Source organism: Saccoglossus kowalevskii, chromosome 1 (assembly GCF_978046115.1).
Source record: "Saccoglossus kowalevskii chromosome 1, keSacKowa6.1, whole genome shotgun sequence".
In the NCBI taxonomy this organism is placed as follows: Eukaryota; Metazoa; Hemichordata; class Enteropneusta; family Harrimaniidae; genus Saccoglossus; species Saccoglossus kowalevskii.
Window position 1 is genome coordinate 36,248,436 of NC_140641.1, and position 16,474 is coordinate 36,264,909.

General features: G+C 35.8%; 1 protein-coding gene across 1 annotated transcript in view; it reads left to right on the forward strand.

Moving 5' to 3' along the window:
* Nucleotides 1–16,448, forward strand: part of LOC102809079 (uncharacterized) — a 46,166-nt gene extending 29,718 nt beyond the window's left edge. The window contains exons 3-7 of the mRNA XM_006824213.3: nucleotides 1,090–1,260; nucleotides 2,347–2,498; nucleotides 3,377–6,354; nucleotides 12,284–12,468; nucleotides 13,999–16,448. Of these exons, the coding sequence (XP_006824276.2) occupies nucleotides 1,090–1,260; nucleotides 2,347–2,498; nucleotides 3,377–6,354; nucleotides 12,284–12,468; nucleotides 13,999–14,322 (3,810 nt within the window). The 3' untranslated portion in view covers nucleotides 14,323–16,448. The remainder of the gene's footprint in view (nucleotides 1–1,089; nucleotides 1,261–2,346; nucleotides 2,499–3,376; nucleotides 6,355–12,283; nucleotides 12,469–13,998) is intronic.
* The last annotated feature ends 26 nt before the right edge of the window (nucleotides 16,449–16,474 follow it).

Here is a 16,474-nt window from a genome sequence, read left to right on the forward strand (position 1 = left end):
ACACACCTCTGTTTTAACCAAAAACACACCTTTTTTGACCACAGACACACCTCTGTTTTAACCATAGACACCCCTCTGTTTTGACCACAGACACACCTCTGTTTTAACCATAGACACACCTCTGTTTTGACCACAGACATACCTCTGTTTTGACCACAGACACACCTCTGTTTTTGACCACAGACACACCTCTGTTTTGACCACAGACACACCTCTGTTTTGACCATAGACACACCTCTGTTTTGACCATAGACACACCTCTGTTTTGACCACAGACACACCTCTGTTTTGACCACAGACACACCTCTGTTTTGACCACAGACACACCTCTGTTTTAACCACAGACATATCTCTGTTTTGACCACAGACACACCTCTGTTTTAACCATAGACACACCTCTGTTTTAACCAAAACCACACCTTTTTTGACCACACACACCTTTGTTTTAACCATAGACACACCTTTGTTTTGATCATAGACACACCTCTGTTTTGACCATAGACACACCTCTGTTTTGACCATAGACACACCTCTGTTTTGACCATAGACACACCTCTGTTTTGACCATAGACACACCTCTGTTTTGACCATAGACACACCTCTGTTTTGACCATAGACACACCTCTGTTTTGACCATAGACACACCTCTGTTTTGACCATAGACACACCTCTGTTTTGACCATAGACACACCTCTGTTTTGACCATAGACACACCTCTGTTTTGACCATAGACACACCTCTGTTTTGACCATAGACACACCTCTGTTTTGACCATAGACACACCTCTGTTTTGACCATAGACACACCTCTGTTTTGACCATAGACACACCTCTGTTTTGACCATAGACACACCTCTGTTTTGACCACAGACACACCTCTGTTTTAACCATAGACACACCTCTGTTTTGACCACAGACATACCTCTGTTTTGACCACAGACACACCTCTGTTTTGACCACAGACACACCTCTGTTTTGATCACAGACACACCTTTGTTTTGACCATAGACACACCTCTGTTTTGACCATAGACACACATGTATTTCTTAATCATATTTATTCATTTTTTGTTTTCTCTTCTTTCACTCAGGGAGTCAGAAGACCGCTTGACCTTCCACGAGAACTGACATTAAAAATTGATGAGCAGTTGCAGATCAGTGTTTGGACAAAACAAGACATAACGAATGATACAGAGTTTGGACCTTACCAGGGCAAACTGACTATGAAATTTATGCCAGCAGAGTCTCGTGATAAGTGGCTGGTAAGTAGATTATAAAAATCATGCGTTTTTATGATTAACAACCATTGACTCAGCAGTGGCAAATTTAATTTCAAATATTTAAAAAAAAATGAACTGCTTTTTTATTTGGAAAATGAATCACTGTTGCCAAATTCAAATTGTTAATACAAAATCCTATTCAAAGTGGTAACTTCCTAAATTGGAGAAATTTTACCAAATTCTTTGCATATTGTGAATGCATTACTTTACATCAATAAAACAAATGAAAAAACAATAACTTCTTTTATCCCATAAACCATTAAACCATACTGTGACGGCCATTTTGAATAGAACATTGACTAAAACTAAAATTCATACAATCCCAAATTTTTTTGGTCAGATTTTGATGCAGTGTATAACTTCGTAAATTTTCGAGAAAAGTCTGTATTGTCAGTGTTTAAGCACTTCCATCCACAAAAGCAGTAATAGTTGTCCTATGTCATTCTTTTGAATTGAAATACACATGTATATCATAAATACTGTCATATGTCTAATATTAAAATTATAATTCCATGGCTGAGAGTAATTATTTATTACAAGGACTGGTTTTAGAAAAAAACAATGTCAAAATTTACGTACGTGTAATTATGACAAATATCAACTGAACTAATAATAGTTTCAGGGAGTGGCTGCTACATAACAAAAACACATCAGTCATGCTGTGTGACCAAGACAAAACATTCTGAATAATGACAAAACTATGTATATTCTAAGATGGTAAAATAGTTTGTTTATCATTATAATAGGAAATTTAATTATAATTGTATAACACTATTTTTCTGTAGCCCTAGATAAGTGTATGTGTCTAACTTAAATGACATTCTTGGTTTTCATTTTACGTAATAATTAAAAACATCAATATATATTGAAGTTCAGTCTAAATTATGTTTTTTGAAATGTTATTCCTTCTTCCATCAATGAACAAATTTACATTTCAGTCACATTACTCATGGCCTTTATATCAATCATTTATGCAAATGAACTATGAATAATCTAAAGTTTAGAACAATACTTTTAGCTTTCACATTGTTCTATTCTGAAACAAGTTTTATTCATTCATTTTTTTAGGTGACGGGTCCAAATTATGATTCTGTTGCCATGTTTCAACCACTGGATGATTTAGAAGCTGAATTGCCGCCTAATTGGTTGAGGTACATCAGTCCGGCGTCCAGTGATCAGGACCAGAACTGTGTATTGACGAGAACAGAGGAAGATACAAGGTGAGTCAGCTATTAGTGATATGTGTTGTTTCTTTCTTTCTGGGATTTGAGCTAATAGGGTTTATAGACAATAGTGTTAAATAATCCAGTTAACATAGTTGTTACTGCTTAATTGGTAGGTGCAATGTTTTGCACATTTCAAACAACTTCTTTTTGAAAACCGTTAACTATTGCTGTTATACATATTTTACATTGGGTATCTCCAATTCTCTAATTTTTATGAATGTTTTTCTAATTTTTGGATTAAAATGATATTTTCAACTTCTACTCCAATTAATTTAATACTTGGTATATATGCACCTAGGGTGGACCACTATTAATTTAACCATGTAGTGAGGATATTTTTTGTTTCTCTAATTTTAGCGAATATTTTTGTCAATTTTGGTAAAAATTCTATTTTCAAATTCCTTTTGAAAACTTCTACTGGAATTGGTTTGATACTTGGTATATATGTACCTTGGGTTGACCTCTACTAGATTAGTTCATTTCATGACATTAGGGAAACGCTCGCCTAATTCATAGACATATACCCTATAAGCTGGAGTTGATGCAAAAGTCGGGAACTATCAAAGTTATTCTTATCAGTGATAAGATCTAAACACTTAAATACAATGTAAACAAGGCTATAGTTATTTGGTTTTTCTCTATGATGTATATGGACTTAATCATGACTGCTCTCCTGAAACAGCGAAGCTATTTCGACCATAAGATTGCTTGTCTGGAAAAATGGGAAAAATAAAAGTTATTCATGTTTATTTTCTGGAAGTGACAAAAAATGTCTTTGATGCTCAAAGGGTTTAAGGTCAAAAGGTCTAGTACAGCATTAAAATTTGTGTATTTATTATTATAAGAATCTCTTATTTTTATTTTTTTTCCAGGTATATGATTAAAATAGTAGGTGATATAGCTCCCAATCAAGAACTGTTTGCTGTCCATAATGAGGAATTTTTAGAAGAGGAAGATGAGATACAAACACAGACGTTTCTAGATATTCCAGAACCCATCACTAGAGAAGACAGACGACAAAGCGACAGCAGTATGCCAGAGTTAGAAGCCCAGGAAGACCGGGAAATTCCTGATATGATCCCAGAAGATTATGACAATGAAGATGAGTTCTGTAGGAAAAGGGAATTGTCAGATGTTGAGGAGCTTGAGGAGGAGTCTCCACGAAAGAGCAAACGTCGTAAGTTGCTGGCCGCTGAACCGGATATCCCAGCAGATATTGGGATGATTGATCCGGATGATTTGATAACAGATGTACCAGTGGAAGAAGTACCTAAAGCTCCAAAACGAAGATCCAGAAAGAAGAAGAAAGAAGTTGAGAAAGAAAGAGAAGAAAGTGTAAGCGCCAACGAAAGTGGAACACCAAGTCCAGCAAAAACAGACAGGAAACGACGATCTCGGAGAGATAAATCAAAAGAAGATAAGGAAATAAAGGAAGATTCAGACCATGATGAATCACCTTTACCATCGCCCTCTCACAAAGGGAAGAAGAAAGATCGGAGAAGACAGCAGAAATCTGAAAGTCCAGATAAAAGGGACGGCGGGAGACGTAAGCGCCGAGATGCCTCTTTAGAGAGCAGTCACGCCTCAGATAAAGAGTCTGATATGGAAGCTAGCGATGATGAAAGAGGCTCTGCTGATAAGAAAGACGATATTGATAGGAGAACAAAAAGGAAATGGACACATCGAGAATTCAAATGTGAAGTTTGTGGTGAAACCATTCGATATGTCACCAAATTTGATCGTCATATGATGGATAAACATGCCATTATGGAACCGTGGAAGTGTGAGCGTTGTCCAACAGAAAGAAGATTCCGCTTATATGCTACTTTAGAGAAGCACATGATAACAACACACCCGGGAGAGAAGCTGAGTTTTGAGTCAGGGGAAGCTTCTGTCAGTTCAATTGAAAAGACACCTGAAATACCTGAAAAACCTAAGAGGACTAGAAAATCTCGAAAATCAAAAAGTCTCGATTCTGGAGAAAAAGAAGATGCTATTCCTCTAAAGGAAGAGGATGTGATAGAGGAAATCAATGATATTATTGATGATGATGACGATATGGGAAAAATACCATGTCCACCTGCCCTGCCAGAGCTCTTACCACCGTTACCATCACATGATGATTTAGTTCACACTAAATTTGAACTGGAAGTTGCAGAGCTACACAAAGTAGTCAAAAAAATGAAGACTAAGAAAGAATCTCATGAAAGTGGTAGTGAAAAGAAAAAATCAACCGGAAAAGGGGATGAGCCAAAAAAAACAAAGAGAAAGTCCAAGAAAAATAAATCTAAGGTCAGCATGGAAAGTCCTGAAGGTGGAACAGAATTGGATTTGGAGAAAAAACCTGAAATTATATTGCCCAATGAAATGGATGGAGGTGATAGCATTGTGAAAAGAACTGATTTAAAAGTTTCTGAAGCAGCAGAAGAGTTGACAGGCAGTAAAGTGTACAGGTTTTCAGATGATGAAACGTCGCCATTGCCTACACTTCGATGCAGTGAAAAGGAAGATGTGATTGATGCATCACAGACAAGTAATGAGAACAATTCTGAAATTAGAAAGTTTGAAAATAACGAGAAACCATTAGTTGCTGATGATGATAGTGATGTAGAAAAGACAGAGAAAAATAATTCCGACAGTTCTATAAAAAAGAAAAGAAAACATAGAAAGTTGACTTTCTCTTGTCATGAGTGCAACGAGACTTTTAAATGGACCACGAAGTACATGAAGCACATGAGTGAAATGCATGGTGTCACGAAACCGTTCAAATGTGAAAAATGTGAAGATGTTTCGTTTGGAACATACCAAAATTACGAGAGACATTGCCTGAGTAAGCATGACCCAAATAATAGTAGTACTAGTAGTAACCGTAGTAACCGTAGGTCATGGACAAAAAATCAATTTAAGTGTGATGTGTGTGGGGAAGAAGTTGTCCATGCGACAAAGTTCGATAAGCATATGTTTGAGAAGCATGGAATTATGAAACCCTGGAAATGTAGTCAATGCGACCAATCTTTTCGCCTTCTCAGCTCATTACGAAATCATACTAGTTATGTCCATGAGCAGGTAGCGAGACCAAAAACAGGTAAAAATCGTGACGCTAAGTCAATAATGAAGACTGATTCAAATGCTGACATGGCACAGGCTTTTGATATTGGCATCCTGGAAGCGGAGGGAAATGCGTCAACACCAAAGAAGGATGTTTTGCAAGAAAGTGTGCCTGTGACCGTAGAAGATGAAACTACAAACAATGATGTGCATTCGGGCGGAGAATCAAAAGAATCAAATGAGATTGAAACTACCTCAGAGAAAAAGAAAAAACGGAAAGATGGCTATAAAAAACCTGGTACTAAGAAGTACACGATAAGACAGTTCACCTGTCATCTCTGCCAGGAAAGTGTGAGTAATGTTTCTGGATTTGAAAAACACATGTTGGAACAGCACCAGGTGGACAACTGCTGGCAATGCAAGTTATGCATTACAGCGCCGTTCAGACTTTTTAATGGTCTTCAGCAGCATATGAGAATCATGCACTCTGATGTGGACCAAGAAGCCAAGCCTGCACTCTGCGAACTTTGTGGACACTCTTTTAAAACTGATGAGAATCTGCGGCGTCACATGAGGATACACCTTGAAACGCTCCCATTCCCGTGCATGCTGTGTGGCCAGGCATTCAATGGGGGCGTGTTATTGCAGCGACATATGGACAAGGAACATGTCAGTCACCCGGACATTCACAAATGTGATGTGTGCTTGAAAGTTCACACAACGCAAGAACAACTTGACGACCATAAAGCGAACCATGATTGCACCAGTGAAATTAACATACCATTTGGAGAAATCAAAACAGGTATGTGTACTACCTTAACTTGGATTATAATATACAAACTAATGTCTTTACTATCCTCTGTTCAGCCTTCCCATAGGGCATTGCACTGTGATTTGTTTACATTTTTTCCCCAATTAGCCTGCAAATTTTTGGTGACAAATGTTGCACATGTGTGCAAAACAAGTCTGATGGCCTATATGTTTTATGGCTCTGTTATAGTAAGAGAATTTGGAAACTGCAGTTTATATTGTACCTGAATATGTTTGTATATATTCAGAATGACTGGGATGGGAGTTTGATAGATGGGCAGGCTGCTGGACATTGCCAGTGAGGGCAGTATTTCTATTTCACTGTAGTTCTTATGGGGGCAGTGCCTGTATACTACCTTGTACTTAAGGTAGCGAGAAGGGTTTTGTGACGTTTTCGAATAAAACATTCTCTGTCTGTTGTCTCGTTCAGAACAGTAATTTAGCTTATATATTTCAAAAGACTAATCAAAAGACCTATTATTCCGATTTCTATGCAGGTTTGTTTTTTTGTCCTCAAATTATTTCATACTTGGCACCTTTAACCGACTATTATTCTGTGACAAAGCATTTTCTTTAAAAACCCAGACATATTTCGCACCATCATTATCTTTTGAACGATAACTGCGAGTTTGAATGTCCTAGTCCGAACGCACTTGATTTGGCGGCGGTCCCAATGAGTCGTACTCAGTCAAAACCTCAACTCGAGAAAAACGCGAAAAACAGTTTTGGTTAATAAAACACTGTAGATTTGCTGCATTATTATAAATATACACTAAAAATGGCCAAACATATTAACCTCTGGTATCATAGAACTCATAAAGAGTGTCAGATAATGAATAATTTCAAGCTCGAGCGTGAAAAATGAAGAAAACTGCTGGCATTTGAGTCCGTACTCCAGGAACGTTCGGGTTTCCATTGTTATGCAAACGCACAACGAGGGATAATCCTGACAAACATTACTGTCCCACTGTACATGCTGACAGTTTACAAACAAGCTAATCCTTCAAGTGTCTCTGATAAGAGATCTAATAAAACTGTTTTCATGGTGAAACAAAATGGTCGATGTTTGAAAAAAAAATTGCTGTTTCAGATTGCAACACTGAGTGGCAGATTTTTCTTTGCCTCGTCTGTCAAGACTTTCTTTTCTTCGCCATTGCGTTAGAAAAAATGGTATTAGTAAAATAAAATATTGACTTGGAAAATAAAACGATTTATTTCGCACAACCTCCCACCAGCTTCCGCTTTCCAATCACCTTTTTCACTCGCTTTTACGACCGCTTGTTGAATTTGACCGGACAATTTCCGCTTTATTTTCGACCGCGCAAACCCCGAAATATCACCGCCCGCTCGCTGGTGCGCATTTGAAATTAGGATTAATAGAAAAATTTCCGAGGTTCACATTGTCTTATAATTGTCTTTCTGGTTTTTAAGAATGTTCAACAGCTGACAAAAGTTCAAATACTTTTTGTTTTAACTATCTATAATTATATGCACGCAATCTGACCCTTTGACCTCGATTTGGCTTGGACTGAATATTTTATTTTGAACAATATTCTGACGTGAAATACAAAATGTATTTCAACACAAGTACGACATGGTTGTCTGGGTTTTCTTTCCTGATTGTTGAGTCTTCGCAATGTGTTTTGTATAATTATTGTTGTTTTCCCCCCGAGGCAAAGACAAGCTGAAGGACCATGAAGCTAAATGCCAGTTTCATGCAAGGGCTGAGTGAAAGGAAATATTTCTAAGCCTAAAATAAAACCTAATATTACACCTCTTTTTGTATTTGTTAATTTTACATATGTTTTTCATGACAGTATGTCTGTAAATATCTAGAAAATCTCGTTTTTCGTTGATAATTTCGATTGTTTGGAATGTCTGTTTACCATGTCCCAATAATTTGTTTGGAATGTCGATCCCAGTTGGTTTCTCCATACTGAGTTTAGAAAGGGCGTCGATCAACACAATCAGCCGAAACAGGACAAACATTTACCGTAGTTCATGGGGATCATGTCCGTAATTTGTGGGCTGAAACCCCAAATAATTAAACAAGTACTATCATTATTAGTCCCCGTTCGGACAAAGTCCGAAAACGGGGACTTATAATTCGGTCTCTGTGCGTCCGTCCGGAGTCATATCTCAGAATCCCTTGGACCGATTCTGTTCATTCTTTGCATGTGCCTAGTACTTTATGTGGGACATATGCACATGCAGTGGTTTAGCGATTCGATTCAAAATGGCCGACTGGCAGCCATCTTGTTTTTTGAAAATGTTGTATTTTGGACATGCTTTGTCAGTTTTCATTCAAACTTGGTACATAGATTATACATGTTAGGATACATGTCCATGATGATTTATTTCACAATTGGATCAAAGATGGCCGACTGGCAGCCATCTTGTTTTTTGAAAATGTCGTATTTTGGACATGCTTTGTCAGTTTTCATTCAAATTTAGTACATAGATCATACATGTTAGGATACATGTCCCCGACCATCCGTGAGTTCCTGAGTTTGTCTGTCCGACCGTCTGTGTGTCCGTCTGTCCGTGTGTCAGTCTATCCAACGTCATATTTCAGAATCCTGTGGACCGATTCCGTTCATTCTTTGCATGTGCCTAGTACCTTATGTGGGACATATGCACATGCAGTGGTTTAACAATTCAATTCAAAATGGCTGACTGGCAGCCATCTTGTTTTTTGAAAATGTTGCATTTTGGACATGCTTTGTCAGTTGTCATTCAAACTTGGTACATAGATTATACATGTTAGGATACATGTCCATGACGATTTATTTCGCAATTGGATCAAAGATGGTCGACTGGCAGGCATCTTGTTTTTGTTTTTTTTATGCCGTATCTTGGACCTGCTCTGTCAGTTTTCATTCAAATTTGGCACATACATGTACTTTATACATGTTAGGATGCATGTCCATGACAATTCGTTTCAAAATCTGGTCAAGGATGGCCGATTGACAGCCATCTGACTTTTTGGCCTTACTACTATATTTCCACAATTTATGAACCATTTTCATTCGTATTTGGCACATACATCATACATATCAGTGTGTTTCATAATCAGATCAAAGATGGCTGAATAACGACTGTTTTTATTTTGGCCATATTACTATGACACGAAACACGTGTTTTGATGTAAATAAACAATCTGTTGTATACGCCACTTGGAACTCAAGTTTCAAGGACATGCTCGCGACAACCCCTCCGCTTTAATATGACGAGCACAAAGAGAACTTAACAGGGACTGTGTCATTTTCAATGACTTGTTATAATATATATATTTCATTTTACTACAAAACTTCAACAGAGCTAGAGTTGTTCGCGGTGAAACAGCTGCCTTGAAGTCGATGCCATTTCTTACCTTGAAATAAAAAAAAAAACTAAAAATTCGAAGAGCATCGGGGAAAAATATTAATAATCATTCTTATCAATCGCTTGCTTTATTTTATTCGAATCCATGACATTCATGAGTTTTTTGACATTTGTTGGCAACTTCCGCTCTAAAAAAGATTGAAAATGTGGGTGTGGTTCTTTTGCGAGGTTCTGTTGATAATACGGACAAATATGGTTCTGTCACCCAGGTTGTGCTCCGATGATGTGACTTTCAGCCAATCTATATTTGACGCTAATTGAAGAGTGGTCGTACCATCCAATTTCCGGCGTCGATTCACATGGTGTTTTTGTGCTGTAACAGGCTTCAAAATTATTCGCTGAAAAACATCGGTATATTTTGACAAACGGATGGAATTTGACCTCAGTTCAAAAAGAAAATACTAGGCTCAGATACATTAGAGTCCACGGTTGGGAAATAAAGTAAACCAGAGAAGAGTCGATGATTTTCAGCCCTGAATCCTGAGTTATGAATTGTTCATCGACTGGCCACCAAATATTTATGGCTATAACTAAATTTGACACGTTTTTTTAAGCCCAATAATTTATTCATACTTTTCAAGCTCTGTTCAATTTATTTAGGGCATGTGGCAGTTTTTAGTAGAAAATATTTTTTGTGGGAACACTTTTACGGTATAGACTGAACTCATTCAATGATAGTGACTTATTTTTGAAAATTGAATGTCAAATTTTACCAGACATGGACCGACGTGGATATGATATCGTTATTTTTGGAATTAATCATTAACATTTCTTCGTTTCTCTGCTCTGTCAAAATGAGTTATCTATGCTTTTTTCATGTAACTGTCATTAAAATAATAAAAAATAGTACATCTAGAACAAGCACCCAAAACATGTAACAAGAGGTCACACTTCAGTTGCTTTCACGATACAAGTGTAATACAACTTACTATTAGATTTGAAGTGTCGTTCAGAATGTAATAATTGTTAATACTAGTTGTATGTTCACACTTTACTATCAAAACTACCATTTCGACCACCCATGTGCCAGTGATCCGTGTTTGGGCGAGCGATTAAAATGTGCTCGGTTTCCGGTCGGACAAGACCGCATTGTCGGAAATTAAGCGATAAGCGGTCGATGTAAAAGCGGAAGGTTGGGCGAAATGAGTACTGTATGCCCGGACTGTATGACCATGTTTCTCAGACGAAGTCTCAACTGACAATAATGCTGACAATGGACGTTAGATAAACATGCATTGTTTGCGACGGAAAGCTTATCACCCGTTACATGTATATCAGAATTGTCAACAACGAGTATACAGATAAGATGTTATCATTTAAACCCTTCCAAAGATAAACATTATGCAAATATCCTCGAAACGGCAGTTGTAGTCTTTTCTTTTAGCGTTTTAAAACACTAATTTAAGCAACGTTATTTCGCAATTTCGATCTTTTGTAAACCTGAGATGATGTGTCGAGGTCTAAAGTAACCGTTTTATCAATTTTTGAAAAATCAAGAAAAAAGTGAAAATTTCCCTTCTCGCTACCTTAAGACTCTTGTGACCCAATGTGTAAAATGGCTGCTGTTATATATAGTGTTTGCCGTCTTCACAGTTGCTCCATGAAAACCCTCCCCATGAATCTTAGAATATAGAAGTATAGAATAAGAAACCTGTCTCAAACCTAAAGTAGTACCTTTTCTAAACTGATACTGATATCCATGTTTTTTTGTTTATAATTGTTGAGTATAGTGCAGTATAAATTGTTAATTTTTCTCAATTCTCCCTGATCTTAGATTTTCAAGTTAAGCCTAAACAGCATATTTACTGTATATACAATTTTAAATAAGACAGATTAATGGCATAAACAATTGTCCCATGATTCCTTGGTTGAGTCCCATGGATTGGCCCCCCTTCTCTGAAGTTTTGTCTTCTTTCATTGGAACTGTAAGCAAAATTTTTGTTATGGAGCAGACTCCTCAGCCTGGTTGAAATCCATGTATATCAATTACCTACTTTGTTTAAATGGGTTTATGTGGCCTCATTAATATGCATAAGTGTAATTTCTCAAGCACTGTTGCAGATAAGGACATGCAACTTGTGCTATAATAAAGTCATTTGTCAAGAAATATGACCTCATTAATATGCATAAATGTAATATTTAAGACAAAGACAAGTCTGTGGTCGGAATAAAACGTACTTTAATGATTCTGCTTTATGTGAATTGCAGATATGCTTCTAATATACATGTAGTAAATACAGTGTTCCTTATTTGTACTTCATGCCTGCAATACCCTTAGCACATGGGAGTTCTTTCTAAGCTTTCTTTTGACTAACAATCGTTTTTTTCCACAGCTTTTCCATCATGTACTATTGTAACATTTTGTATCTGTAGTAATTTGTGTTTACTATGTGATTATTACATGTCTGTTTCTGCAAGTACATTGTGTTATTTTATCTATCTTGACTAGTACTAGATCATGTGAACACCATTGAATGAATCAAAACAAGCAATTAAGAAATGCCACTGACTGGATGTTAATTTGTTTTATTTTTCAGACGATGGTATTATCTACTTCAGAGAAGGGAGGGAGAGGGTGCAGTGTAAAACATGTGACAAATGGTTACTGAAACAGGACTTTGAAGAGCATGAGAATATACATACGGGGAGCAAACCACATGAATGCAACGAATGTGGCAAAGGGTTTGCTCAGAAAGCTGGACTTGGTGTACACATGAAAAAGGTACTATGCAGCTATCATGTTACCTTATTAATCCTCTTTTCTAAAAATGGAAATACAATCAGCTTGTACCTTTGCTTGTTTCCATGGAAACATAGCTAACTCTTGTGGGAATTGGGGGAATTTTGACAGTGTGAAGGGTTTACTAAAGTGAAAAAATTGATTGCAATTATGTCTTGTCACATGTCATTCTGGCGCCCTCTACAGGTGGAATATATGCATTATACATATATTTACTGTAAGTTTGGTCCTTTTGGTTTTTTTTCAAATTAAATACAGAAACAAGATAATGTACATGTACACTTCAATCCAAATTTATCCGCCAATTATAACATGCATCAAGGCATGCCTGAGATGATTTCAGTCAAAGTTGATGTGAATATCACACATGTAGTCAGTGTAAGCATTGATGTTGGGATTTTGTCATCAATCTTCACTGGATTTTATTTTTGTTTACTTGACTGATTTAGTGCCCAAGATTCTCGACTCTAGAAAACATATTTTTAGCTCCGCTGTCCGTCGTCATCTGTCGTTGTCAAACCGCAAGTACCTTGGATGGTTTTTTCTCAGATTTGTTCATATCATGTCAAAATCTCAAATTCTCTAATTTTGATGAATATTTTTGTCATTTTTGGTAAAAAGTGATATTTTCAACTTCTTGTTAAAAACCACAAGTCTGATTGCTTTGATGTTACATATATAAGTAATACAATATACATTAAATTTTATTATTTGGAACTATGTTTCATGACTAGATAGTCAAGTTTAGAGAGTTTTTTATCGGATAGGCCCCAAGTCAAACTTGACCTCAAAATTTAAAATCTCTAAAAAGTTGCTCAAGCATGTGCACTGAAAAAAAAAAAAGTTTATGCTTTAAGGTAGAAGCCTACTCATGAATGCAAATACCCAGTATTTATTCATTTTCCAATAAATTATACTAAAGGGCATTATAAGGATATTGAATTAAAAAAAAAGTTTGGGGTCACCAGCTTAATTTTCAAGAAAATTATGGTTGTATTTTAGTGGATAGTGGCCATTTTGGCAGTATTATAATGTTTTACCGTAGGTTCGGAACTTATGGCAGAGATATGTCATATCTCAATTTGTAGCCTGGTGACATAGGCTAGGAAAATCATACATTGTTGATGGTGGGGTACTTATTGTTGTCTTAAAATATTTTAAAAAATCTGGGTTTTAAAAAATACCCAAAAATGCAATTAACATTGTGTTCTATGGAATTGTTCTAAAAATAGCGATTTTTGTAAAATAATAGAACAAATTTCTCAAAATATGTCACTGTAAGACATAATAGAATGCCATTTAGTGGTGCCATGGGACAGTAACTTCATGATTTTACTTGATAGACCAATGAACACTCGTGCGATTTCTGACCAATGTCTCAAAAATTAGGAGTAGGATTCTCCCTTAAATATAAGATCAAAAAGCAGAATAATTGAAGAAGACCTGATTGAAATCTTCAAAAACTTACAATTAAATAAATATGCTTAACTTATTTTAAATTATTTCTTTCAGTCACATTCAGATGAGAAAAACTATAAGTGTGATATTTGCACAAAAGCTTTCAAACTGAAGAGTTACCTCAGGCAACACATGGTGACCCATTCAGCTGAAAAACCCCACGAGTGCTCGGTATGCGGCAAGCGATTCACTCGAAAAGCATTTATGAAGAAACATGAAAAACGTCACATCGATTCCAAAGACGGGAGCAAGGATGATGTAAAGGACGAAGTGGAGGAGGGAGAAATGAAGAAAAGTGATGACGAAAAAGATGATAAGTCAGAAGATGGTAAAGAGGAGAGCGATGTGGATACCAAGAAGGAGGAGGAAGATTTGTAGTTGTTTATTTAGAGAAAGAATCTGTAAATTATTTAAATAACATTTAATATAACAGGATGGGTTGTTATCTTTTTTTTATAAAAAAAATATAGGAAACGCAGTTATTTCATCAATATCTGTGGCAAATGTTACATCTTGTAATAACTCTTGTTGCTAGGACACAAGTCAGCAAATTAGTATTTAGAAAACAACAATTATGGAATCCAATAATCTTGTGTATGGTATTATCCCAGGCAATGAATCACTATATATATATATATCATGTATATACAATTATTGCCCCACAATGTCTTGTGTGATAAACATTTTTAATTGCTGTGAACATTTCAGCAACAGCATTTTGTGAGAAAATTGTGGGGATCAATTTATTATTATTTTTCTAGAATAGACTTTTTGATTTTTTTAGTGTACAAAAAGTGCTTCATGTTGATTGCACTGTTTTAGCCAACACTTCTACACATTTTTAATCTACACTTCTTTCTTTTAAATTCCAGTATCATTTGTCTTTCCAGGCTTTTTGCTTTAATAACTTTGGTTCTTTTTGTTTTGTCAGCAATGTGGAACTGTAGCAGTGCCTTTCATTTTGAACTATACATCATCATTCACTGTACGATGTTGTCTGTGGTATCAGTGTGGACCAGGCTTTTAGCCAGCCACCTGTCTGTCATTTTTGAGAGGTACAACAATTCATTTGACAGGCAAAATGTCTACAAACCTGTCCAGTTTTTATTGAAAATTGCCAGTAAATGACAAATTAACCAAAAATATTTAGCCAAAAATTGATTATAAGTCTGTGGTTACAGGCTTGGGACTATAATTTTTCATTTCGATAAAGTTTTCAGACAGGCACTTTCTCTGGCTATAACCCTGGTGTCAACATCCACTGTGTTTTTATGCCTGTCAGTGCTGATCCATTTCACGTTTTTATGTACGTCATTGGCTGCAATGTTCGTTTTCACAAATGGCATAGTAAATCAAGATTTTGATAATTATTTTTTTAAGCTGATCTTTTGTAGCATATTCAATCAAACATTTGAATCAAAGTTGGTGACCAGTAATTTCATAGTCTACAAACTATTTGCCTTCCCCCAAAGAAAGCAAACATTAAAAAAAAAGTTATCAAAAAAAAAAAAAAATTATCGTATCAAGAAAAAGTAATTTGAACTTTCTATGTTTGTTTTTGCTTCAGATGTTATCTTCCTATTAATCTGGTGGTTATTCACAAAACTGACCAGAGAATATGTATTTGCCAATTTTTTTTTTAATTTTTGTATTTAAAAAAAATATGTGTTATAATTGTATCTGTAAACTTGACTGTAATGGTGAATGGCGAAGGCTTATGTAAATCAATTTTGCCTGCAGAAAGTCTTAGAAGATGACAGAATCACTGAAAGAGAGGATATTTCTCTTGATTGTTGCTTCATTATCATATTATTATGACTTTTACTCTAGATTAGGATTTCTAAAAAAAAAAACAATCTTACGATGTTATTGTACATGAATTTGTTACTTTCCAACTTCATGGGGCTATTAGACTCTCAGTATACTTTCAGTGTTTAATATATTTTTATTTTTTAAACTGTCAGTGTAGGCGGAGTAATTGGTAAATAGTTTGTAACAGTATCTAATTTCTCATGGATTTTTTTTTAGTGATTTAGACAAATATTTTACAAATTAGCATTAGTACTTGTTGCCACAGTAATAAAGTGTATGTTTTTTATATAAAAATTATTTTGTGAGCAGATTTTCATGCATGTATTACATGCTTTCAAACCCCATATGACCCCTATTTCCTTTGAAATGGCAAGGCTTATTAATAGAAAACTCAAGAGTGATCACATTAAAAGAACTGTCAGAGGTGGGGAAGGTTAATATTATGTTCCACCGATTTCTGACACTCAAATTATTTCACATATCTTGTGAACAAACAATATTATTTCACCAACAGCATTTTTCTTTTGCTCATTGCTGCATTTTTTCCCCTGTTCTATTTTCCTGTATGTAGCTGTTCTGTTTTTATATACAGTCAAACAAAACTAAGAGACAAGCAGCACTCCTACCCAGGTCTGTTTACTTGTGATATGAACCATGCAATAAACAAACTGACTTCTTGCTCAAAACAAAAATGTGTCATTGTTTTTTTGTTTTGTTT